At 55.5% G+C, this 26,727-nt stretch overlaps 2 protein-coding genes across 2 annotated transcripts in view; one reads left to right on the forward strand and one right to left on the reverse strand.

Moving 5' to 3' along the window:
* ARFIP2 (ARF interacting protein 2) overlaps positions 1-2,129 on the reverse strand; it is a 63,300-nt gene extending 61,171 nt beyond the window's left edge. The window contains exon 1 of the mRNA XM_073661193.1: positions 605-2,129. The gene's annotated coding sequence lies outside the window, so the exon portion shown is untranslated. The remainder of the gene's footprint in view (positions 1-604) is intronic.
* TIMM10B (translocase of inner mitochondrial membrane 10B) lies at positions 2,128-26,727 on the forward strand. The gene is made up of 3 exons (XM_073661196.1): positions 2,128-2,389; positions 25,760-25,855; positions 25,995-26,727. Exons 1-3 carry the CDS (start codon positions 2,360-2,362, stop codon positions 26,244-26,246), a joined length of 378 nt encoding a protein of 125 aa, XP_073517297.1. The 5' UTR covers positions 2,128-2,359; the 3' UTR covers positions 26,247-26,727.

A 26,727-nucleotide genomic window follows, 5' to 3' on the forward strand; every position in this document is an offset into this window, starting at 1 on the left:
ACTCCTCTCCACGCCGGGACTATGGGTGTGGAGAAGAGTGAATAATCATTCTCTTTAGTAGCGGGCACGGAGGAGCGCTGAGCTGTATCTCCTTCTGACAGTGCCCGCTACTAAAGAGAATGAATATTCACTCTTCTCCACACCCATAGCCCCAGCGTGGAGGGGAGTGAATTCCCTTTAGCAGCGGGCACAGAGGAGCTGCAGCAGCGGCTACTGCGTGTGCCCCGCTCCTCCACTGCCGCAACCCACAAACAGAGTTTCTATATACTCTGGTATATACTCGAGTACAAGCCGAGGGGGGCTTTTTCAGCACAAAAAAAATATGCTGAAAATTTCGGCTCCTATTCGAGTATATACGGTACTTCTCGTGATATCTTTGTCTAATATTTACAATTGTTTTGTGATCTGAAACATTTCTGTGACAAACAAGCAAAATAATAAGAAATCAGGAAGAGGCAAATACGTGTGTGTGTGTGTGCGCGCGTGCGTGCGTGTGCGTGTGCGTGTGCGTGTGCGTGTGTGTGTGTGTTAGATAGATCTCTATGAGCTGTGTGCGTCCTCATCGGACGGTCAGACTGATGTCTGTCTCGTTCATCTGTGTTACCTTATGGCTGAGGAGGTCTCTGAACCAGACAGACAGTCACAAATCTAGCAGCATGTCTCGCTATAGAGCATTCTTCTTCAGCAGGCGTCTCTGTGAAGCGGAGTGTCTCTTATGATCCCGGAGGCCTCTGTCCACGAGACGTCCTCTTGCAGTGACAGCCAGGGTGCAGTCTCTAAGATACCACTGTCTCTTTATGAGACATCTTCTGGTGGTGACAGCTGGGGTGCAGTCTCTTTGATGCCGGCTGTCTCTATTATGTTGGATGTCTCCAGGCGCAGTCTCTTTGTTACACTTGAGGTTTATGATGCTGAAAACATCCTGTTGCAGGCTGTCGATGATGCCGGGCGTCTCTAGGTGCAGTCTCACTCAGATGCTGGCGGTCTCTTATGGTCCTGGGCGTCTCTAGGTGCAGTCTCACTCAGATGCTGGCAGTCTCTTATGGTCCTGGGCGTCTCTAGGTGCAGTCTCACTCAGATGCTGGCGGTCTCTTACGGTCCTGGGCGTCTCTAGGTGCAGTCTCACTCAGATGCTGGCAGTCTCTTACGGTCCTGGGCGTCTCTAGGTGCAGTCTCACTCAGATGCTGGCGGTCTCTTACGGTCCTGGGCGTCTCTAGGTGCAGTCTCACTCAGAAGCTGGCAGTCTCTTACGGTCCTGGGCGTCTCTAGGTGCAGTCTCACTCAGATGCTGGCGGTCTCTTATGGTCCTGGGCGTCTCTAGGTGCAGTCTCACTCAGATGCTGGCGGTCTCTTATGGTCCTGGGCGTCTCTAGGTGCAGTCTCACTCAGATGCTGGCAGTCTCTTATGGTCCTGGGCGTCTCTAGGTGCAGTCTCAGCAGGGTTATCTGTCTGCAGTTGTGGTCTCTATGATGTTAGGTCTCAGGGCTTCCAGTTGAAGTCTCTCTGACAGTGGATGTCTCCAGGTACAGTCTCTCTATGTGAAGACTCTCTGATGATTGTGGATGTCTCTATGATGCTGTGTCTCCCTATGCACAGTCTATTTTTATTCAGGGTCTTTCTATGGTAGCGCTCAGCCTCTCCATGATGATGATGATGTCTCTTATTATCCAGCTGTCTCCTGGCTCAGTCTCTCTGGGATCTCAGTGGTCTCTCTACCTGCAGTCTCGCTGATGATGGCGGATGTCTCTGCAGTCTCTATGAGGCTGGGTCGCTCTGTGTGCAGTCTCTTAGTATTCTGTCAGTCTCTATGGTGGCGCTCGGTCTTTCTATGTCAGGTGTCTCAGTGCAGTCTCTTATGATAATCCTGGGGGTCTCTATGATGATGTCTCGGTCTCTCTGAGGATGTCTCTGTGCAGTCTCTATGATGGTGATATCTCTCTACGTGCAGTCTCTCCGGGCTCGGTCTCTCTGGGGTCTGGGGGTCTCTCCGCAGAAGCCGGCCTCTCTCATCACCCTTAGCCGCGTTCTTTAAGCTGCTGTCTCTTATGGGCGGAGTCTCCCTGACAGCTGTCTAATCAGCCGGAAGTTGACAGTTAATTCCGGAAGTGTCGTCTCCATTTTGTGGTTGGCGGAGATGCCGCGGAGACTTCTGGGAGATATTACATCACAAGACTACGGGAAAATGGCCGCTACCACTTCCGGTCACTAGAGGTTCACCGCCCGCTGAGTTACACTAATGGCGGCGCCCTGAAGGGTCACATGAAGCAGAAGAGAGAGACGAGCCTGAAGGAAACCCAGAGACATCGGAGAGTCGTGAGGCCGCGGAGTATCTGCGGCAAAGAAGCAGCGGCGCCACCATGGAGGGGGAACAGCAGCAGCTGCGCAATGTGAGGAGCCGGGCAGCGCTCAGCGCCGGCCACTGTCACATGACCAACGGCCGCCAATCACATCGCGGCTGTAATATACCCGACGTAGTGACCGGATGAGAGCTGAGATGTGATTGGCTGCTGCCACGAAGGTGATGAATGAGAGCTGGGATGGGATTGGCTGCTGTCAGGAAGGTGATGGGTGAGAGCTGGGATGCGATTGGCTGCTGTCAGGAAGGTGATGGATGAGAGCTGGGAGGCGATTGGCTGCTGTCAGGAAGGTGATGAGTGAGAGCTGGGATGCGATTGGCTGCTGTCAGGAAGGTGATGAATGAGAGCTGGGATGGGATTGGCTGCTGTCAGGAAGGTGATGGATGAGAGCTGGGATGGGATTGGCTGCTGTCAGGAAGGTGATGAATGAGAGCTGGGATGGGATTGGCTGCTGTCAGGAAGGTGATGAATGAGAGCTGGGATGGGATTGGCTGCTGTCAGGAAGGTGATGGATGAGAGCTGGGATGGGATTGGCTGCTGTCAGGAAGGTGATGAATGAGAGCTGGGATGGGATTGGCTGCTGTCAGGAAGGTGATGGGTGAGAGCTGGGATGGGATTGGCTGCTGTCAGGAAGGTGATGAATGAGAGCTGGGATGGGATTGGCTGCTGTCAGGAAGGTGATGAATGAGAGCTGGGATGGGATTGGCTGCTGTCAGGAAGATGATGAATGAGAGCTGGGATGCGATTGGCTGCTGTCAGGAAGGAGATGAGTGAGAGCTGGGATGGGATTGGCTGCTGTCAGGAAGGTGATGAGTGAGAGCTGGGATGGGATTGGCTGCTGTCAGGAAGGTGATCAGTGAGAGCTGGGATGGGATTGGCTGCTGTCAGGAAGGTGATGGGTGAGAGCTGGGATGCGATTGGCTGCTGTCAGGAAGGTGATGAATGAGAACTGGGATGGGATTGGCTGCTGTCAGGAAGGTGATAAATGAGAGCTGGGATGCGATTGGCTGCTGTCAGGAAGGTGATGAATGAGAGCTGGGATGGGATTGGCTGCTGTCAGGAAGGTGATGAATGAGAGCTGGGATGCGATTGGCTGCTGTCAGGAAGGTGATGAATGAGAGCTGGGATGGGATTGGCTGCTGTCAGGAAGGTGATGGATGAGAGCTGGGATGGGATTGGCTGCTGTCAGGAAGGTGATGAATGAGAGCTGGGATGGGATTGGCTGCTGTCAGGAAGGTGATGGGTGAGAGCTGGGATGGGATTGGCTGCTGTCAGGAAGGTGATGAGTGAGAGCTGGGATGCGATTGGCTGCTGTCAGGAAGGTGATGAATGAGAGCTGGGATGGGATTGGCTGCTGTCAGGAAGGTGATGGGTGAGAGCTGGGATGGGGTTGGCTGCTGTCAGGAAGGTGACGGGTGAGAGCTGGGATGGGATTGGCTGCTGTCAGGAAGGTGATGGATGAGAGCTGGGATGCGATTGGCTGCTGTCAGGAAGGTGATGAGTGAGAGCTGGGATGCGATTGGCTGCTGTCAGGAAGGTGATGAATGAGAGCTGGGATGGGATTGGCTGCTGTCAGGAAGGTGATGGATGAGAGCTGGGATGGGATTGGCTGCTGTCAGGAAGGTGATGAATGAGAGCTAGGATGGGATTGGCTGCTGTCAGGAAGGTGATGAATGAGAGCTGGGATGGGATTGGCTGCTGTCAGGAAGGTGATGGATGAGAGCTGGGATGGGATTGGCTGCTGTCAGGAAGGTGATGAATGAGAGCTGGGATGGGATTGGCTGCTGTCAGGAAGGTGATGGGTGAGAGCTGGGATGGGATTGGCTGCTGTCAGGAAGGTGATGAATGAGAGCTGGGATGGGATTGGCTGCTGTCAGGAAGGTGATGAATGAGAGCTGGGATGGGATTGGCTGCTGTCAGGAAGATGATGAATGAGAGCTGGGATGCGATTGGCTGCTGTCAGGAAGGAGATGAGTGAGAGCTGGGATGGGATTGGCTGCTGTCAGGAAGGTGATGAGTGAGAGCTGGGATGGGATTGGCTGCTGTCAGGAAGGTGATCAGTGAGAGCTGGGATGGGATTGGCTGCTGTCAGGAAGGTGATGGGTGAGAGCTGGGATGCGATTGGCTGCTGTCAGGAAGGTGATGAATGAGAACTGGGATGGGATTGGCTGCTGTCAGGAAGGTGATAAATGAGAGCTGGGATGCGATTGGCTGCTGTCAGGAAGGTGATGAATGAGAGCTGGGATGGGATTGGCTGCTGTCAGGAAGGTGATGAATGAGAGCTGGGATGCGATTGGCTGCTGTCAGGAAGGTGATGAATGAGAGCTGGGATGGGATTGGCTGCTGTCAGGAAGGTGATGGATGAGAGCTGGGATGGGATTGGCTGCTGTCAGGAAGGTGATGAATGAGAGCTGGGATGGGATTGGCTGCTGTCAGGAAGGTGATGGGTGAGAGCTGGGATGGGATTGGCTGCTGTCAGGAAGGTGATGAGTGAGAGCTGGGATGCGATTGGCTGCTGTCAGGAAGGTGATGAATGAGAGCTGGGATGGGATTGGCTGCTGTCAGGAAGGTGATGGGTGAGAGCTGGGATGGGGTTGGCTGCTGTCAGGAAGGTGACGGGTGAGAGCTGGGATGGGATTGGCTGCTGTCAGGAAGATGATTATTGAGAGCTGGGATGGGATTGGCTGCTGTCAGGAAGGTGATGAATGAGAGCTGGGATGGGATTGGCTGCTGTCAGGAAGGTGATGGATGAGAGCTGGGATGGGATTGGCTGCTGTCAGGAAGGTGATGAATGAGAACTGGGATGGGATTGGCTGCTGTCAGGAAGATGATGAATGAGAGCTGGGATGGGATTGGCTGCTGTCAGGAAGGTGATGGATGAGAGCTGGGATGGGATTGGCTGCTGTCAGGAAGGTGATGAATGAGAGCTGGGATGGGATTGGCTGCTGTCATGAAGGTGATGAATGAGAACTGGGATGGGATTGGCTGCTGTCAGGAAGATGATGAATGAGAGCTGGGATGGGATTGGCTGCTGTCAGGAAGGTGATCAGTGAGAGCTGGGATGGGATTGGCTGCTGTCAGGAAGGTGATGGATGAGAGCTGGGATGCGATTGGCTGCTGTCAGGAAGGTGATGAGTGAGAGCTGGGATGGGATTGGCTGCTGTCAGGAAGGTGATGAATGAGAGCTGGGATGGGATTGGCTGCTGTTAGGAAGGTGATGGATGAGAGCTGGGATGTTATTGGCTGCTGTCAGGAAGGTGATGAATGAGAGCTGGGATGCGATTGGCCGCTGTCAGGAAGGAGATGAGTGAGAGCTGGGATGCGATTGGCCGCTGTCAGGAAGGAGATGAGTGAGAGCTGGGATGCGATTGGCTGCTGTCAGGAAGGTGATGAATGAGAGCTGGGATGGGATTGGCTGCTGTCAGGAAGGTGATGGATGAGAGCTGGGATGTTATTGGCTGCTGTCAGGAAGGTGATGAATGAGAGCTGGGATGGGATTGGCTGCTGTCAGGAAGGTGATGAGTGAGAGCTGGGATGGGATTGGCTGCTGTCAGGAAGGTGATGAATGAGAGCTGGGCTGCGATTGGCTGCTGTCAGGAAGATGATGAATGAGAGCTGGGATGCGATTGGCCGCTGTCAGGAAGGTGATGGGTGAGAGCTGGGATGGGATTGGCTGCTGTCAGGAAGGTGATGAATGAGAGCTGGGATGCGATTGGCTGCTGTCAGGAAGGAGATGAGTGAGAGCTGGGATGGGATTGGCTGCTGTCAGGAAGGTGATGAGTGAGAGCTGGGATGCGATTGGCTGCTGTCAGGAAGGTGATGAATGAGAGCTGGGATGGGATTGGCTGCTGTCAGGAAGGTGATGAATGAGAGCTGGGATGGGATTGGCTGCTGTCAGGAAGGTGATGAATGAGAGCTGGGATGGGATTGGCTGCTGTCAGGAAGGTGATGAGTGAGAGCTGGGAATGGATTGGCTGCTGTCAGGAAGGTGATGAGTGAGAGCTGGGAAGGGATTGGCTGCTGTCAGGAAGGTGATGAGTGAGAGCTGGGATGGGATTGGCTGCTGTCAGGAAGGTGATGAATGAGAGCTGGGATGCGATTGGCTGCTGTCAGGAAGATGATGAATGAGAGCTGGGATGCGATTGGCCGCTGTCAGGAAGGTGATGGGTGAGAGCTGGCATGGGATTGGCTGCTGTCAGGAAGGTGATGAATGAGAGCTGGGATGCGATTGGTTGCTGTCAGGAAGGAGATGAGTGAGAGCTGGGATGGGATTGGCTGCTGTCAGGAAGGTGATGAGTGAGAGCTGGGATGGGATTGGCTGCTGTCAGGAAGGTGATCAGTGAGAGCTGGGATGGGATTGGCTGCTGTCAGGAAGGAGATGAGTGAGAGCTGGGATGGGATTGGCTGCTGTCAGGAAGGTGATGAATGAGAGCTGGGATGGGATTGGCTGCTGTCAGGAAGGTGATGAATGAGAGCTGGGATGGGATTGGCTGCTGTCAGGAAGGTGATGGATGGGATTGGCTGCTGTCAGGAAGGTGATAAATGAGAGCTGGGATGCGATTGGCTGCTGTCAGGAAGGTGATGAATGAGAGCTGGGATGCGATTGGCTGCTGTCAGGAAGGTGATGAATGAGAGCTGGGATGCGATTGGCTGCTGTCAGGAAGGTGATGAATGAGAGCTGGGATGCGATTGGCTGCTGTCAGGAAGGAGATGAGTGAGAGCTGGGATGCTATTGGCCGCTGTCAGGAAGGAGATGAGTGAGAGCTGGGATGTTATTGGCTGCTGTCAGGAAGGAGATGAGTGAGAGCTGGGATGCTATTGGCCGCTGTCAGGAAGGAGATGAGTGAGAGCTGGGATGTTATTGGCTGCTGTCAGGAAGGTGATGAATGAGAGCTGGGATGGGATTGGCTGCTGTCAGGAAGGTGATGAATGAGAGCTGGGATGCGATTGGCTGCTGTCAGGAAGGTGATGAATGAGAGCTGGGATGCGATTGGCTGCTGTCAGGAAGGTAATGGATGAGAGCTGGGATGGGATTGGCTGCTGTCAGGAAGGTGATGAATGAGAGCTGGGATGGGATTGGCTGCTGTCAGGAAGATGATGAATGAGAGCTGGGATGCGATTGGCTGCTGTCAGGAAGATGATGAATGAGAGCTGGGATGCGATTGTCTGCTGTCAGGAAGATGATGAATGAGAGCTGGGATGCGATTGGCTGCTGTCAGGAAGATGATGATTGAGAGCTGGGATGCGATTGGCTGCTGTCAGGAAGATGATGAATGAGAGCTGGGATGCGATTGGCTGCTGTCAGGAAGATGATGAATGAGAGCTGGGATGCGATTGGCTGCTGTCAGGAAGATGATGAATGAGAGCTGGGATGCGATTGGCTGCTGTGAGGAAGATGATGAATGAGAGCTGGGATGCGATTGGCTGCTGTCAGGAAGATGATGAATGAGAGCTGGGATGCGATTGGCTGCTGTCAGGAAGATGATGAATGAGAGCTGGGATGCGATTGGCTGCTGTCAGGAAGATGATAAATGAGAGCTGGGATGCGATTGGCTGCTGTCAGGAAGGTGATGAATGAGAGCTGGGATGCGATTGGCTGCTGTCAGGAAGGTGATGAATGAGAGCTGGGATGCGATTGGCTGCTGTCAGGAAGGTGATGATTGAGAGCTGGGATGCGATAGGCTGCTGTCAGGAAGGTGATGAATGAGAGCTGGGATGCGATTGGCTGCTGTCAGGAAGGTGATGAATGAGAGCTGGGATGGGATTGGCTGCTGTCAGGAAGGTGATGGATGAGAGCTGGGATGCGATTGGCTGCTGTCAAGAAGGTGATGAGTGAGAGCTGGGATGCGATTGGCTGCTGTCAGGAAGGTGATGAGTGAGAGCTGGGATGCGATTGGCTGCTGTCAGGAAGGTGATGAATGAGAGCTGGGATGCGATTGGCTGCTGTCAGGAAGGTGATGGATGCAATTGGCTGCAGTCAGGAAGGTGATGAATGAGAGCTGGGATGCGATTGGCTGCTGTCAGGAAGGTGATGAATGAGAGCTGAGATGGGATTGGCTGCTGTCAGGAAGGTCATGGATGAGAGCTGGGATGGGATTGGCGGCTGTCAGGAAGGTGATGAGTGAGAGCTGGGATGGGATTGGCGGCTGTCAGGAAGGTGATGGATGAGAGCTGGGATGCGATTGGCTGCTGTCAGGAAGGTGATGAATGAGAGCTGGGATGGGATTGGCTGCTGTCAGGAAGGTGATGGATGAGAGCTGGGATGGGATTGGCTGCTGTCAGGAAGGTGATGAGTGAGAGCTGGGATGCGATTGGCTGCTGTCAGGAAGGTGATGAATGAGAGCTGGGATGGGATTGGCTGTTGTCAGGAAGGTGATGAATGAGAGCTGGGATGGGATTGGCTGCTGTCAGGAAGGAGATGAGTGAGAGCTGGGATGCTATTGGCTGCTGTCAGGAAGGTGATGGATGAGAGCTGGGATGGGATTGGCTGCTGTCAGGAAGGTGATGGATGAGAGCTGGGATGCGATTGGCCGCTGTCAGGAAGGTGATGAGTGAGAGCTGGGATGCTATTGGCTGCTGTCAGGAAGATGAATGAGAGCTGGGATGCGATTGGCTGCTGTCAGGAAGATGATGAATGAGAGCTGGGATGCGATTGGCTGCTGTCAAGAAGATGATGAATGAGAGCTGGGATGCGATTGGCTGCTGTCAGGAAGATGATAAATGAGAGCTGGGATGCGATTGGCTGCTGTCAGGAAGATGATGAATGAGAGCTGGGATGCGATTGGCTGCTGTCAGGAAGATGATGAATGAGAGCTGGGATGTGATTGGCTGCTGTCAGTAAGATGATGAATGAGAGCTGGGATGCGATTGGCTGCTGTCAGGAAGGTGATGAATGAGAGCTGGGATGCGATTGGCTGCTGTCAGGAAGGTGATGAATGAGAGCTGGGATGGGATTGGCTGCTGTCAGGAAGGTGATGAGTGAGAGCTGGGATGCGATTGGCTGCTGTCAGGAAGATGATGAATGAGAGTTGGGATGGGATTGGCTGCTGTCAGGAAGGTGATAAGTGAGAGCTGGGATGGGATTGGCTGCTGCCAGGAAGGCGATGGATGAGAGCTGGAATGGGATTGGCTGCTGCCAGGAAGGTGATGAATGAGAGCTGGGATGCGATTGGCTGCTGCCAGGAAGGTGATGAATGAGAGCTTTGATGCGATTGGCTGCTGCCAGGAAGGCGATGGATGAGAGCTGGGATGGGATTGGCTGCTGTCAGGAAGGTAATGGATGAGAGCTGGGATGCGATTGGCTGCTGCCAGGAAGGTGATGAATGAGAGCTGGGATGCGATTGGCTGCTGCCAGGAAGGTGATGAATGAGAGCTGGGATGGGATTGGCTGCTGTCAGGAAGGTGATGGATGGGATTGGCTGCTGTCAGGAAGGTGATGAATGAGAGCTGGGATGGGATTGGCTGCTGTCAGGAAGGTGATGGATGAGAGCTGGGATGGGATTGGCTGCTGTCACGAAGGTGATGGATGAGAGCTGGGATGCGATTGGCTGCTGTCAGGAAGGTGATGGATGAGAGCTGGGATGGGATTGGCTGCTGTCAGGAAGGTGATGGATGAGAGCTGGGATGCGATTGGCTGCTGTCAGGAAGGTGATGAATGAGAGCTGGGATGGGATTGGCTGCTGTCAGGAAGGTGATGAGTGAGAGCTGGGATGGGATTGGCTGCTGTCAGGAAGGTGATGAGTGAGAGCTGGATTGGGATTGGCTGCTGTCAGGAAGGTGATCAGTGAGAGCTGGGATGGGATTGGCCGCTGTCAGGAAGGTGATGGATGAGAGCTGGGATGCGATTGGCCGCTGTCAGGAAGGAGATGAGTGAGAGCTAGGATGCTATTGGCTGCTGTCAGGAAGGTGATGAATGAGAGCTGAGATGCGATTGGCTGCTGTCAGGAAGGTGATCAGTGAGAGCTGGGATGGGATTGGCTGCTGTCAGGAAGGTGATGGATGGGATTGGCTGCTGTCAGGAAGGTGATGGATGAGAGCTGGGATGGGATTGGCTGCTGTCAGGAAGGTGATGAATGAGAGCTGGGATGGGATTGGCTGCTGTCAGGAAGGTGATGAATGAGAGCTGGGATGCGATTGGCTGCTGTCAGGAAGGTGATGAATGAGAGCTGGGATGCGATTGGCTGCTGTCAGGAAGGTGATGAATGAGAGCTGGGATGCGATTGGCTGCTGTCAGGAAGGTGATGAATGAGAGCTGGGATGCGATTGGCTGCTGTCAGGAAGGTGATGGATGAGAGCTGGGATGCGATTGACTGCTGTCAGGAAGGTGATGAATGAGAGCTGGGATGCGATTGGCTGCTGTCAGGAAGGTGATGAATGAGAGCTGGGATGCGATTGGCTGCTGTCAGGAAGGTGATGGATGCGATTGGCTGCTGTCAGGAAGGTGATGAATGAGAGCTGGGATGCGATTGGCTGCTGTCAGGAAGGTGATGAATGACAGCTGGGATGGGATTGGCTGCTGACAGGAAGGTCATGGATGAGAGCTGAGATGGGATTGGCTGCTGTCAGGAAGGTGATGATTGAGAGCTGGGATGCGATTGGCTTCTGTCAGGAAGGTGATGAATGAGAGCTGGGATGCGATTGGCTGCTGTCAGGAAGGTGATGAGTGAGAGCTGGGATGGGATTGGCTGCTGTCAGGAAGGTGATGGGTGAGAGCTGGGATGGGATTGGCTAGTGTCAGGAAGGTGATGAGTGAGAGCTGGGATGCGATTGGCTGCTGTCAGGAAGGTGATTAATGAGAGCTGGGATGGGATTGGCTGCTGTCAGGAAGGTGATGAATGAGAGCTGGGATGGGATTGGCTGCTGTCAGGAAGGTGATGGGTGAGAGCTGGGATGGGATTGGCTGCTGTCAGGAAGGTGATGGGTGAGAGCTGGGATGCGATTGGCTGCTGTCAGAAAGGTGATGGGTGAGAGCTGGGATGCGATTGGCTGCTGTCAGGAAGGTGATGAGTGAGAGCTGGGATGGGATTGGCTGCTGTCAGGAAGGTGATGAGTGAGAGCTGGGATGGGATTGGCTGCTGTCAGGAAGGTGATGGATGAGAGCTGGGATGCGATTGGCCGCTGTCAGGAAGGAGATGAGTGAGAGCTGGGATGCTATTGGCTGCTGTCAGGAAGGTGATGGATGGGATTGGCTGCTGTCAGGAAGGTGATGGATGAGAGCTGGGATGCGATTGGCCGCTGTCAGGAAGGTGATGAGTGAGAGCTGGGATGCTATTGGCTGCTGTCAGGAAGATGAATGAGAGCTGGGATGCCATTGGCTGCTGTCAGGAAGATGATGAATGAGAGCTGGGATGGGATTGGCTGCTGTCAGGAAGGTGATGAATGAGAGCTGGGATGGGATTGGCTGCTGTCAGGAAGGTGATGAGTGAGAGCTGGGATGCGATTGGCTGCTGTCAGGAAGATGATGAATGAGAGCTGGGATGGGATTGGCTGCTGTCAGGAAGGTGATGAGTGAGAGCTGGGATGGGACTGGCTGCTGTCAGGAAGGTAATGGATGAGAGCTGGGATGGGATTGGCTGCTGCCAGGAAGGTGATGGATGAGAGCTGGGTTGGGATTGGCTGCTGCCAGGAAGGTGATGAATGAGAGCTGGGATGCGATTGGCTGCTGCCAGGAAGGTGATGAATGAGAGCTGGGATGCGATTGGCTGCTGCCAGGAAGGCGATGGATGAGAGCTGGGATGGGATTGGCTGCTGTCAGGAAGGTGATGAATGAGAGCTGGGATGCGATTGGCTGCTGCCAGGAAGGTGATGAATGAGAGCTGGGATGGGATTGGCTGCTGTCAGGAAGGTAATGGATGGAAGCTGGGATGGGATTGGCTGCTGCCAGGAAGGTGATGAGTGAGAGCTGGGATGCGATTGGCTGCTGTCAGGAAGGTGATGAATGAGAGCTGGGATGGGATTGGCCGCTGTCAGGAAGGTGATGAATGAGAGCTGGGATGGGATTTGCTGCTGTCAGGAAGGTGATGAGTGAGAGCTGGGATGGGATTGGCTGCTGTCAGGAAGGTGATGAGTGAGAGCTGGATTGGGATTGGCTGCTGTCAGGAAGGTGATCAGTGAGAGCTGGGATGGGATTGGCTGCTGTCAGGAAGGTGATGGATGAGAGCTGGGATGCGATTGGCCGCTGTCAGGAAGGAGATGAGTGAGAGCTGGGATGCTATTGGCTGCTGTCAGGAAGGTGATGAATGAGAGCTGGGATGCTATTGGCTGCTGTCAGGAAGGTGATGAATGAGAGCTGGGATGCGATTGGCTGCTGTCAGGAAGGTGATGGATGAGAGCTGGGATGGGATTGGCTGCTGTCAGGAAGGTGATGGATGAGAGCTGGGATGGGATTGGCTGCTGTCAGGAAGGTGATGGATGAGAGCTGGGATGGGATTGGCTGCTGTCAGGAAGGTGATGAATGAGAGCTGGGATGCGATTGGCTGCTGTCAGGAAGGTGATGAATGAGAGCTGGGATGCGATTGGCTGCTGTCAGGAAGGTGATGAATGAGAGCTGGGATGCGATTGGCTGCTGTCAGGAAGGTGATGAATGAGAGCTGGGATGCGATTGGCTGCTGTCAGGAAGGTGATGAATGAGAGCTGGGATGGGATTGGCTGCTGTCAGGAAGGTGATGAATGAGAGCTGGGATGGGATTGGCTGCTGTCAGGAAGGTGATGGATGAGAGCTGGGATGCGATTGGCTGCTGTCAGGAAGGTGATGAATGAGAGCTGGGATGCGATTGGCTGCTGTCAGGAAGGTGATGGATGCGATTGGCTGCTGTCAGGAAGGTGATGAATGAGAGCTGGGATGCGATTGTCTGCTGTCAGGAAGGTGATGAATGAGAGCTGGGATGGGATTGGCTGCTGTCAGGAAGGTCATGGATGAGAGCTGGGATGGGATTGGCTGCTTTCAGGAAGGTGATGAGTGAGAGCTGGGATGGGATTGGCTGCTGTCAGGAAGGTGATGAATGAGAGCTGGGATGCGATTGTCTGCTGTCAGGAAGGTGATGAATGAGAGCTGGGATGGGATTGGCTGCTGTCAGGAAGGTCATGGATGAGAGCTGGGATGGGATTGGCTGCTTTCAGGAAGGTGATGAATGAGAGCTGCGATGGGATTGGCTGCTGTCAGGAAGGTGATGAATGAGAGCTGGGATGGGATTGGCTGCTGTCAGGAAGGTGATGAATGAGAGCTGGGATGGGATTGGCTGCTGTCAGGAAGGTGATGGGTGAGAGCTGGGATGGGATTGGCTGCTGTCAGGAAGGTGATGGGTGAGAGCTGGGATGCGATTGGCTGCTGTCAGGAAGGTGATGGGTGAGAGCTGGGATGCGATTGGCTGCTGTCAGGAAGGTGATGAGTGAGAGCTGGGATGCGATTGGCTGCTGTCAGGAAGGTGATGAGTGAGAGCTGGGATGGGATTGGCTGCTGTCAGGAAGGTGATGGATGAGAGCTGGGATGCGATTGGCCGCTGTCAGGAAGGAGATGAGTGAGAGCTGGGATGCTATTGGCTGCTGTCAGGAAGGTGATGGATGGGATTGGCTGCTGTCAGGAAGGTGATGGATGAGAGCTGGGATGCGATTGGTCGCTGTCAGGAAGGTGATGAATGAGAGCTGGGATGCTATTGGCTGCTGTCAGGAAGATGAGTGAGAGCTGGGATGCGATTGGCTGCAGTCAGGAAGATGAATGAGAGCAGGGATGCGATTGGCTGCTGTCAGGAAGATGATAAATGAGAGCTGGGATGCGATTGGCTGCTGTCAGGAAGATGATAAATGAGAGCTGGGATGCGATTGGCTGCTGTCAGGAAGATGATGAATGAGAGCTGGGATGCGATTGGCTGCTGTCAGGAAGATGATGAATGAGAGCTGAGATGCGATTGGCTGCTGTCAGGAAGATGATGAATGAGAGCTGGGATGCGATTGGCTGCTGTCAGGAAGATGATGAATGAGAGCTGGGATTCGATTGGCTGCTGTCAGGAAGATGATGAATGAGAGCTGGGATGCGATTGGCTGCTGTCAGGAAGGTGATGAATGAGAGCTGGGATGCGATTGGCTGCTGTCAGGAAGGTGATGAATGAGAGCTGGGATGCGATTGGCTGCTGTCAGGAAGATGATGAATTAGAGCTGGGATGCGATTGGCTGCTGTCAGGAAGGTGATGGATGAGAGCTGGGATGGGATTGGCTGCTGTCAGGAAGGTGATGAGTGAGAGCTGGGATGGGATTGGCTGCTGTCAGGAAGGTGATGAGTGAGATCTGGATTGGGATTGGCTGCTGTCAGGAAGGTGATCAGTGAGAGCTGGGATGGGATTGGCTGCTGTCAGGAAGGTGATGGATGAGAGCTGGGATGCGATTGGCCGCTGTCAGGAAGGAGATGAGTGAGAGCTGGGATGCTATTGGCTGCTGTCAGGAAGGTGATGAATGAGAGCTGGGATGCGATTGGCTGCTGTCAGGAAGGTGATGAGTGAGAGCTGGGATGGGATTGGCTGCTGTCAGGAAGGTGATGGATGAGAGCTGGGATGGGATTGGCTGCTGTCAGGAAGGTGATGAGTGAGAGCTGGGATGCGATTGGCTGCTGTCAGGAAGGTGATGAATGAGAGCTGGGATGCGATTGGCTGCTGTCAGGAAGGTGATGAATGAGAGCTGGGATGCGATTGGCTGCTGTCAGGAAGGTGATGAATGAGAGCTGGGATGGGATTGGCTGCTGTCAGGAAGGTGATGAATGAGAGCTGGGATGGGATTGGCTGCTGTCAGGAAGGTGATGGATGAGAGCTGGGATGCGATTGGCTGCTGTCAGGAAGGTGATGAATGAGAGCTGGGATGCGATTGGCTGCTGTCAGGAAGGTGATGAATGAGAGTTGGGATGCGATTGGCTGCTGTCAGGAAGGTGATGAATGAGAGCTGGGATGGGATTGGCTGCTGTCAGGAAGGTGATGGGTGAGAGCTGGGATGGGATTGGCTGCTGTCAGGAAGGTGATGAGTGAGAGCTGGGATGCGATTGGCTGCTGTCAGGAAGGTGATGAATGAGAGCTGGGATGGGATTGGCTACTGTCAGGAAGGTGATGAATGAGAGCTGGGATGGGATTGGCTGCTGTCGGGAAGGTGATGGATGAGAGCTGGGATGCGATTGGCTGCTGTCAGGAAGGTGATGAATGAGAGCTGGGATGCGATTGGCTGCTGTCAGGAAGGTGATGAATGAGAGCTGGGATGCGATTGGCTACTGTCAGGAAGGTGATGAATGAGAGCTGGGATGGGATTGGCTGCTATCAGGAAGGTGATGGGTGAGAGCTGGGATGGGATTGGCTGCTGTCAGGAAGGTGATGGGTGAGAGCTGGGATGCGATTGGCTGCTGTCAGGAAGGTGATGGGTGAGAGTTGGGATGCGATTGGCTGCTGTCAGGAAGGTGATGAGTGAGAGCTGGGATGGGATTGGCTGCTGTCAGGAAGGTGATGAGTGAGAGCTGGGATGGGATTGGCTGCTGTCAGGAAGGTGATGAATGAGAGCTGGGATGCGATTGGCCGCTGTCAGGAAGGAGATGAGTGAGAGCTGGGATGCTATTGGCTGCTGTCAGGAAGGTGATGGATGGGATTGGCTGCTGTCAGGAAGGTGATGGATGAGAGCTGGGATGCGATTGGCCGCTGTCAGGAAGGTGATGGATGGGATTGGCTGCTGTCAGGAAGGTGATGGATGAGAGCTGGGATGCGATTGGCCGCTGTCAGGAAGGTGATGAGTGAGAGCTGGGATGCGATTGGCTGCTGTCAGGAAGATGATGAATGAGAGCTGGGATGCGATTGGCTGCTGTCAGGAAGATGATGAATGAGAGCTGGGATGCGATTGGCTGCTGTCAGGAAGATGATGAATGAGAGCTGGGATGCGATTGGCTGCTGTCAGTTAGATGATAAATGAGAGCTGGGATGCGATTGGCTGCTGTCAGGAAGATGATGAATGAGAGCTGGGATGCGATTGGCTGCTGTCAGGAAGGTGATGAATGAGAGCTGGGATGCGATTGGCTGCTGTCAGGAAGGTGATGAATGAGAGCTGGGATGCGATTGGCTGCTGTCAGGAAGGTGATGAATGAGAGCTGGGATGCGATTGGCTGCTGTCAGGAAGGTGATGAATGAGAGTTGGGATGCGATTGGCTGCTGTCAGGAAGGTGATGGGTGAGAGCTGGGATGGGATTGGCTGCTGTCAGGAAGGTGATGAGTGAGAGCTGGGATGCGATTGGCTGCTGTCAGGAAGATGATGAATGAGAGCTGGGATGGGATTGGCTGCTGTCAGGATGGTGATGAGTGAGAGCTGGGATGCGATTGGCTGCTGTCAGGAAGGTGATGAATGAGAGCTGGGATGGGATTGGCTGCTGTCAGGAAGGTGATGAATGAGAGTTGGGATGGGATTGGCTGCTGTCAGGAAGGTGATGGATGAGAGCTGGGATGCGATTGGCTGCTGTCAGGAAGGTGATGAATGAGAGCTGGGATGCGATTGGCTGCTGTCAGGAAGGTGATGAATGAGAGCTGGGATGCGATTGGCTGCTGTCAGGAAGGTGATGGATGCGATTGGCTGCTGTCAGGAAGGTGATGAATGAGAGCTGGGATGCGATTGGCTGCTGTCAGGAAGGTGATGAATGAGAGCTGGGATGGGATTGGCTGCTGTCAGGAAGGTCATGGATGAGAGCTGGGATGGGATTGGCTGCTGTCAGGAAGGTGAATGATGAGAGCTGGGATGCGATTGGCTGCTGTCAGGAAGGTGATGAGTGAGAGCTGGGATGGGATTGGCTGCTGTCAGGAAGGTGAATGATGAGAGCTGGGATGCGATTGGCTGCTGTCAGGAAGGTGATGAGTGAGAGCTGGGATGGGATTGGCTGCTGTCAGGAAGGTGATGGGTGAGAGCTGGGATGGGATTGGCTGCTGTCAGGAAGGTGATGAGTGAGAGCTGGGATGCGATTGGCTGCTGTCAGGAAGGTGATGAATGAGAGCTGGGATGGGATTGGCTGCTGTCAGGAAGGTGATGAATGAGAGCTGGGATGGGATTGGCTGCTGTCAGGAAGGTGATGGGTGAGAGCTGGGATGGGATTGGCTGCTGTCAGGAAGGTGATGGGTGAGAGCTGGGATGCGATTGGCTGCTGTCAGGAAGGTGATGGGTGAGAGCTGGGATGCGATTGGCTGCTGTCAGGAAGGTGATGAGTGAGAGCTGGGATGGGATTGGCTGCTGTCAGGAAGGTGATGAGTGAGAGCTGGGATGGGATTGGCTGCTGTCAGGAAGGTGATGAATGAGAGCTGGGATGCGATTGGCCGCTGTCAGGAAGGAGATGAGTGAGAGCTGGGATGCTATTGGCTGCTGTCAGGAAGGTGATGGATGGGATTGGCTGCTGTCAGGAAGGTGATGGATGAGAGCTGGGATGCGATTGGCCGCTGTCAGGAAGGAGATGAGTGAGAGCTGGGATGCTATTGGCTGCTGTCAGGAAGGTGATGGATGGGATTGGCTGCTGTCAGGAAGGTGATGGATGAGAGCTGGGATGCGATTGGCCGCTGTCAGGAAGGTGATGAGTGAGAGCTGGGATGCTATTGGCTGCTGTCAGGAAGATGAATGAGAGCTGGGATGCGATTGGCTGCTGTCAGGAAGATGATGAATGAGAGCTGGGATGCGATTGGCTGCTGTCAGGAAGATGATGAATGAGAGCTGGGATGCGATTGGCTGCTGTCAGGAAGATGATAAATGAGAGCTGGGATGCGATTGGCTGCTGTCAGGAAGATGATGAATGAGAGCTGGGATGCGATTGGCTGCTGTCAGGAAGATGATGAATGAGAGCTGGGATGCGATTGGCTGCTGTCAGGAAGATGATGAATGAGAGCTGGGATGCGATTGGCTGCTGTCAGGAAGATGATGAATGAGAGCTGGGATGCGATTGGCTGCTGTCAGGAAGGTGATGAATGAGAGCTGGGATGCGATTGGCTGCTGTCAGGAAGGTGATGAATGAGAGCTGGGATGCGATTGGCTGCTGTCAGGAAGGTGATGAATGAGAGCTGGGATGGGATTGGCTGCTGTCAGGAAGGTGATGGGTGAGAGCTGGGATGGGATTGGCTGCTGTCAGGAAGGTGATGAGTGAGAGCTGGGATGCGATTGGCTGCTGTCAGGAAGATGATGAATGAGAGCTGGGATGCCATTGGCTGCTGTCAGGAAGGTGATGAGTGAGAGCTGGGATGCGATTGGCTGCTGTCAGGAAGGTGATGAGTGAGAGCTGGGATTGGATTGGCCGCTGTCAGGAAGGAGATGAGTGAGAGCTGGGATGCTATTGGCTGCTGTCAGGAAGGTGATGGATGGGATTGGCTGCTGTCAGGAAGGTGACGGATGAGAGCTGGGATGCGATTGGCCGCTGTCAGGAAGGTGATGAGTGAGAGCTGGGATGCGATTGGCTGCTGTCAGGAAGGTGATGGATGGGATTGGCTGCTGTCAGGAAGGTGACGGATGAGAGCTGGGATGCGATTGGCCGCTGTCAGGAAGGTGATGAGTGAGAGCTGGGATGCGATTGGCTGCTGTCAGGAAGGTGATGAATGAGAACTGGGATGGGATTGGCTGCTGTCAGGAAGGTGATGAATGAGAGCTGGGATGGGATTGGCTGCTGTCAGGAAGGTGATGGGTGAGAGCTGGGATGGGATTGGCTGCTGTCAGGAAGGTGATGGGTGAGAGCTGGGATGCGATTGGCTGCTGTCAGGAAGGTGATGGGTGAGAGCTGGGATGCGATTGGCTGCTGTCAGGAAGGTGATGAGTGAGAGCTGGGATGGGATTGGCTGCTGTCAGGAAGGTGATGAGTGAGAGCTGGGATGGGATTGGCTGCTGTCAGGAAGGTGATGAATGAGAGCTGGGATGCGATTGGCCGCTGTCAGGAAGGAGATGAGTGAGAGCTGGGATGCTATTGGCTGCTGTCAGGAAGGTGATGGATGGGATTGGCTGCTGTCAGGAAGGTGATGGATGAGAGCTGGGATGCGATTGGCCGCTGTCAGGAAGGTGATGAGTGAGAGCTGGGATGCGATTGGCTGCTGTCAGGAAGATGATGAATGAGAGCTGGGATGCGATTGGCTGCTGTCAGGAAGATGATGAATGAGAGCTGGCATGCGATTGGCTGCTGTCAGGAAGATGATAAATGAGAGCTGGGATGCGATTGGCTGCTGTCAGGAAGGTGATGAATGAGAGCTGGGATGCGATTGGCTGCTGTCAGGAAGGTGATGAATGAGAGCTGGGATGCGATTGGCTGCTGTCAGGAAGGTGATGAATGAGAGCTGGGATGCGATTGGCTGCTGTCAGGAAGGTGATGAATGAGAGCTGGGATGCGATTGGCTGCTGTCAGGAAGGTGATGAATGAGAGCTGGGATGCGATTGGCTGCTGTCAGGAAGGTGATGAATGAGAGCTGGGATGCGATTGGCTGCTGTCAGGAAGGTGATGAATGAGAGCTGGGATGCGATTGGCTGCTGTCAGGAAGATGATGAATGAGAGCTGGGATGGGATTGGCTGCTGTCAGGATGGTGATGAGTGAGAGCTGGGATGCGATTGGCTGCTGTCAGGAAGGTGATGAATGAGAGCTGGGATGGGATTGGCTGCTGTCAGGAAGGTGATGAATGAGAGCTGGGATGGGATTGGCTGCTGTCAGGAAGGTGATGGATGAGAGCTGGGATGCGATTGGCTGCTGTCAGGAAGGTGATGAATGAGAGCTGGGATGCGATTGGCTGCTGTCAGGAAGGTGATGAATGAGCTGGGATGGGATTGGCTGCTGTCAGGAAGGTGATGAATGAGAGCTGGGATGCGATTGGCTGCTGTCAGGAAGGTGATGGATGAGAGCTGGGATGCGATTGGCCGCTGTCAGGAAGGAGATGAGTGAGAGCTGGGATGCTATTGGCTGCTGTCAGGAAGGTGATGGATGGGATTGGCTGCTGTCAGGAAGGTGATGGATGAGAGCTGGGATGCGATTGGCCGCTGTCAGGAAGGTGATGAGTGAGAGCTGGGATGCGATTGGCTGCTGTCAGGAAGATGATGAATGAGAGCTGGGATGCGATTGGCTGCTGTCAGGAAGATGATGAATGAGAGCTGGGATGCGACTGGCTGCTGTCAGGAAGATGATGAATGAGAGCTGGGATGCGATTGGCTGCTGTCAGGAAGATGATAAATGAGAGCTGGGATGCGATTGGCTGCTGTCAGGAAGATGATGAATGAGAGCTGGGATGCGATTGGCTGCTGTCAGGAAGGTGATGAATGAGAGCTGGGATGCGATTGGCTGCTGTCAGGAAGGTGATGAATGAGAGCTGGGATGCGATTGGCTGCTGTCAGGAAGGTGATGAATGAGAGCTGGGATGCGATTGGCTGCTGTCAGGAAGGTGATGAATGAGAGCTGGGATGCGATTGGCTGCTGTCAGGAAGGTGATGAATGAGAGCTGGAATGGGATTGGCTGCTGTCAGGAAGGTGATGGGTGAGAGCTGGGATGGGATTGGCTGCTGTCAGGAAGGTGATGAGTGAGAGCTGGGATGCGATTGGCTGCTGTCAGGAAGATGATGAATGAGAGCTGGGATGGGATTGGCTGCTGTCAGGATGGTGATGAGTGAGAGCTGGGATGCGATTGGCTGCTGTCAGGAAGGTGATGAATGAGAGCTGGGATGGGATTGGCTGCTGTCAGGAAGGTGATGAATGAGAGCTGGGATGGGATTGGCTGCTGTCAGGAAGTGATGGGTGAGAGCTGGGATGGGATTGGCTGCTGTCAGGAAGTGATGGGTGAGAGCTGGGATGGGATTGGCTGCTGTCAGGAAGGTGATGAGTGAGAGCTCTGATGCGATTGGCTGCTGTCAGGAAGGTGATGGATGAGAGCTGGGATAGGATTGGCTGCTGTCAGGAAGGTGATGAATGAGAGCTGGAATGGGATTGGCTGCTGTCAAGAAGGTGATGGGTGAGAGCTGGGATGCGATTGGCTGCTGTCAGGAAGGTGATGAGTGAGAGCTGGGATGGGATTGGCTGCTGTCAGGAAGGTGATGGGTGAGAGCTGGGATGGGATTGGCTGCTGTCAGGAAGGTGATGGGTGAGAGCTGGAATGCGATTGGCTGCTGTCAGGAAGGTGATGGGTGAGAGCTGGGATGGGATTGGCTGCTGTCAGGAAGGTGATGGGTGAGAGCTGGGATGCGATTGGCTGCTGTCAGGAAGGTGATGGGTGAGAGCTGGGATGCGATTGGCTGCTGTCAGGAAGGTGATGGGTGAGAGCTGGGATGGGATTGGCTGCTGTCAGGAAGGTGATGAATGAGAGCTGGGATGGGATTGGCTGCTGTCAGGAAGGTTTTGGGTGAGAGCTGATAATGAACCAAATGGAAAAACCCATATAATTATCCCTCTCTAGAACGGCTATAAAATGTAACTTTTAATCTTTATATTAAAATGTGAATGTAGGGGGTATTAAAATATTATCCCTAATCAGCCATAATGATGAATAGGCTAAATCTCTGACACTCTGATGGTGCGGTGGGGTGTCAGCCTAGAGCTGAGTGGGATGAATAAATCTCTGCCCATGTCCCCGTCTTAGATATTAAGGATTCTTTCTTTCTTCCCCTGAAGCCCCCTCACCCCTCCTTTCTCCCTTTGTCCCAAGACGAGCTGTAGATCTCAGCACAAAACCCCAATTATCACAGTTATGAGTAAGGCCTTAAGCACTGGCTGCCAAGAGATGCCACCAAGCTAGTTAAGATGCGAGCATATTTCTCCCTGGAAGACGCGGGGGGTGATTAGACGCCGGCTTGCGATAATTTACAGTGAGACGAGGAAAATGTACTTCCGTGCTTCAAAGGGAATTTATTAGAGGTCTTGCAGGATTTTCGGAGGATTTAGTATGGCATAACTAAAGTTCCATAATTTCGATAATAATGGGACCTATATTTTTAGTGGCTGGGTCAGCCAAGGAGCGATATCCATATTTTCTCATTGCTGTAAGCCAAACCAGGAAGCTATGGTGCAAAAGTAGCCAAATAGACGGCAACTGTATCATGTGTGGTCTCTAAATGAAGGTAAAATCATAACGGAAAAATTGGCTTCGTTTGCAAGCTTCTGCAATCAACGAGCGATGAGTTATTGCAGAAGTTAGCGTTTTTAATTAAAAATGTACAGGCTGGAGACCTGCCCTAATGATGTCACCACAAGATGCATGTGAGTAGGTCTCTCCCTTCAGCAGAAAATAGTTTTCTGAGGTTGGGGGAGCACTCATTGCCAGAGGGGCATAAGAACTATAAGCAATAGGTCACGTTTAATAACGTTCAGATCAAATCTGGGAGCCCCTCCTCCACCTCCAGAGGTGTGACCACATACGCTCACTGGTCGCTTGCCGATAGCTAAGTAGAGAGTAGTCTGGATCATGTGCTCGCGATTCCGGACGAAATCCGTGACACAGTGATTGCACGGTGAGATATTGCGAGATCTCTCGGTGTCGTCGCTGCCGAATACCTGACATCCCCCCAACATGTTTCACCGCACTAGCGGCGTCATCAGGGGATGGGACGCTAACATTATAGGGATAATATTTTAATACCCTCTACATTCACATTTTAATATAAAGATTAAAAGTTACATTTTATAGCCGTTCTAGAGAGGGATAATTATATGGGTTTTCCCATTTGGTTCATTATTTGTATATACATTCCTCCAAGGCTATCCTTTTCCTCTTTGGTTGTGATATTTGAATGAGAGCTGAGATGCGATTGGCTGCTGTCAGAAAGGCTAATGAAGGGTGGAGACAGACAGAATCAGGGTGTCGAAGACGGGGGACAGATGCGATCGGGGGTGTCAGTGGGGGTGGGAGAGACGGACTGGATCGGGCGTTGTGAGCGGGAGACGAACGGACGGGATCGGGTGTCGTGGGAAAAAGACGGACGGACGGGATCGGGCGTCGTGGGCAAAAGACTGATGGACGAGATCGGACGGGATTGGGCGTCGTGGGCGGGAGACTGACGGACGGGACCGGGCGTCGTGGGCGGGAGACTGACGGACGGGACCGGGCGTCGTGGGCGGGAGACTGACGGACGGGATTGGGCGTCGTGGGCGGGAGACTGACGGACGGGACCGGGCGTCGTGAGCGGGAGACTGACGGACGGGACCGGGCGTCGTGGGCGGGAGACTGACGGACGGGACCGGGCGTCGTGGGCGGGAGACTGACGGACGGGACCGGGCGTCGTGGGCGGGAGACTGACGGACGGGACCGGGCGTCGTGGGCGGGAGACTGACGGACGGGACCGGGCGTCGTGGGCGGGAGACTGACGGACGGGACCGGGCGTCGTGGGCGGGAGACTGACGGACGGGACCGGGCGTCGTGGGCGGGAGACTGACGGACGGGACCGGGCGTCGTGGGTGGGAGACTGACGGACGGGACCGGGCGTCGTGGGCGGGAGACTGACGGACGGGACCGGGCGTCGTGGGCGGGAGACTGACGGACGGGACCGTGCGTCGTGGGCGGGAGACGGATTGACGGACGGGACCGGGCGTCGTGGGCGGGAGACGGATTGACGGACGGGACCGGGCGTCGTGGGCGGGAGACGGATTGACGGACGGGACCGGGCGTCGTGGGCGGGAGACTGACGGACGGGACCGGGCGTCGTGGGCGGGAGACTGACGGACGGGATTGGGCGTCGTGGGCGGGAGACTGACGGACGGGACCGGGCGTCGTGGGCGGGAGACTGACGGACGGGACCGGGCGTCGTGGGCGGGAGACTGACGGACGGGACCGGGCGTCGTGGGCGGGAGACGGACGGACGTGGGCGGGAGACGGACGGGACCGGGCGTCGTGGGCGGGAGACTGACGGACGGGACCGGGCGTCGTGGGCGGGAGACGGACGGACGGGACCGGGCGTCGTGGGCGGTAGACGGACGGACGGGACCGGGCGTCGTGGGCGGGAGACTGACGGACGGGACCGGGCGTCGTGGGCGGGAGACTGACGGACGGGACCGGGCGTCGTGGGCGGGAGACTGACGGACGGGACCGGGCGTCGTGGGCGGGAGACGGATTGACGGACGGGACCGGGCGTCGTGGGCGGGAGACGGATTGACGGACGGGACCGGGCGTCGTGGGCGGTAGACGGACGGACGGGACCGGGCGTCGTGGGCGGGAGACTGACGGACGGGACCGGGCGTCGTGGGCGGGAGACTGACGGACGGGACCGGGCGTCGTGGGCGGGAGACTGACGGACGGGACCGTGCGTCGTGGGCGGGAGACGGATTGACGGACGGGACCGGGCGTCGTGGGCGGGAGACGGATTGACGGACGGGACCGGGCGTCGTGGGCGGGAGACGGATTGACGGACGGGACCGGGCGTCGTGGGCGGGAGACGGATTGACGGACGGGACCGGGCGTCGTGGGCGGTAGACGGACGGACGGGACCGGGCGTCGTGGGCGGGAGACTGACGGACGGGACCGGGCGTCGTGGGCGGGAGACTGACGGACGGGACCGGGCGTCGTGGGCGGGAGACTGACGGACGGGACCGTGCGTCGTGGGCGGGAGACGGATTGACGGACGGGACCGGGCGTCGTGGGCGGGAGACGGATTGACGGACGGGACCGGGCGTCGTGGGCGGGAGACGGATTGACGGACGGGACCGGGCGTCGTGGGCGGGAGACTGACGGACGGGACCGGGCGTCGTGGGCGGGAGACTGACGGACGGGATTGGGCGTCGTGGGCGGGAGACTGACGGACGGGACCGGGCGTCGTGGGCGGGAGACTGACGGACGGGACCGGGCGTCGTGGGCGGGAGACTGACGGACGGGACCGGGCGTCGTGGGCGGGAGACTGACGGACGGGACCGGGCGTCGTGGGCGGGAGACGGACGGACGTGGGCGGGAGACGGACGGGACCGGGCGTCGTGGGCGGGAGACTGACGGACGGGACCGGGCGTCGTGGGCGGGAGACGGACGGACGGGACCGGGCGTCGTGGGCGGGAGACGGACGGACGGACGGACGGGACCGGGCGTCGTGGGCGGGAGACGGACGGACGTGGGCGGGAGACGGACGGGACCGGGCGTCGTGGGCGGGAGACGGACGGATGGGACCGGGCGTCGTGGGCGGGAGACGGACGGGACCGGGCGTCGTGGGCGGGAGACTGACGGACGGGACCGGGCGTCGTGGGCGGGAGACGGACGGACGGGACCGGGCGTCGTGGGCGGGAGACGGACGGACGGGACTGGGCGGGAGACGGACGGGATCGGGTGTCGCGGGTGGGCGGGAGACGGACGGACGGGATCGGGCGTCGGGGGGTGGTGGAGGGGAGACGGACACCGTCATCGGGGAGGAGGGGGACGGAATCGGGTGTCGGGGTGAGGGCTATGGATGGATCCATGAGACTCGTAGTGATGCAGTTTCTTCGTCTCCAGCTCCAGGATTTCCTGCTGGTCTATAATAAGATGACAGAGTCGTGCTTCAGCCGATGTGCCAGGAACCTGAATTATCGCTCGCTCACCATGGAGGAGGTACGGAGGGGCAGCGGTGAAGGGGCCTGGTGAGGAGACTGTAGCCTCGGAGGCAGGAGTCATAGTGCTCCGCCCATCACTGCAGGGTGTACTTTTTATCGGTGACTTTCACGTCCTAACCTTTGCCCCTTCCTCTTAGGAGCAGTGTCTGGACTGTTGCGCCTCAAAACTCATTCGATCAAACCACCGTCTGATGGCGTCTTATGTGGCGCTGATGCCGGGGCTGGTGCAGCGCAGGATGGCAGATTATGAGAGCCAGAATAAGGAAGCCTCCAGCACCCAGGAGGTTGTCACAGAAAGCAGTGCCAGCTTATCTGATGTCAGCAGTGACCCGGAGTCTCCCCCGGTGCCAGGGGCCCTGGATGCAGCCGCTGCTCCGCAGCTAGTGTAAATACCATGTGACTCCGACCTGTCAGCATCAGCCTCTGACTCCGGACCATACAGCCCGGTACGTCCCACTCAGGATCCTTGGATGATGCTGGGACTCCACCATCTCTGTGATAGGATGTGACTCCGGCCTGTGCAATCTGTATCTGAGGGTCTCTGGCTCCAAGGACCCCACACATCCCTCTCAGGATCCTTGGATTCAGCCTGTGGTCCACCACTTGTGTGATGGGGTATAACTTCAGCCTGTGCAGTCAGTATCATCTGTATCTGAGGGTCTCTGGCTTCGGGGACCCCTCACACGCCTCCCTAGATGCAGCTGGTGCACTGCCGCATGTGTGTGAGGAAGAGCTGGTATTGTACAGCGGCGCGCGTTGGGAGTGCAGGTATAGGTGTGCGGAGATCTAGAACTTCTGTCCGCAGAGACTTTTCTTCCACATGCATCACACATTTCTCAGGACAATAAAGCTGCTTCCTGTGATTATAAA

The sequence above is a fragment of the Phyllobates terribilis genome, unplaced genomic scaffold (genome assembly GCF_046119375.1).
Source record: "Phyllobates terribilis strain yellow unplaced genomic scaffold, ASM4611937v1 Scaffold_2__4_contigs__length_985480577, whole genome shotgun sequence".
Classification (NCBI taxonomy): Eukaryota; Metazoa; Chordata; class Amphibia; order Anura; family Dendrobatidae; genus Phyllobates; species Phyllobates terribilis.

Coding starts and splice junctions, on each gene's coding strand:
- TIMM10B (XM_073661196.1), top strand. CDS start 2,360: ATGGAGGGGGAACAGCAGCAGCTGCGCAAT. Junction 2,390..25,759: donor AACAGCAGCAGCTGCGCAAT/GTGAGGAGCCGG, acceptor CTTCGTCTCCAG/CTCCAGGATTTCCTGCTGGT. Junction 25,856..25,994: donor GCTCGCTCACCATGGAGGAG/GTACGGAGGGGC, acceptor CCTTCCTCTTAG/GAGCAGTGTCTGGACTGTTG.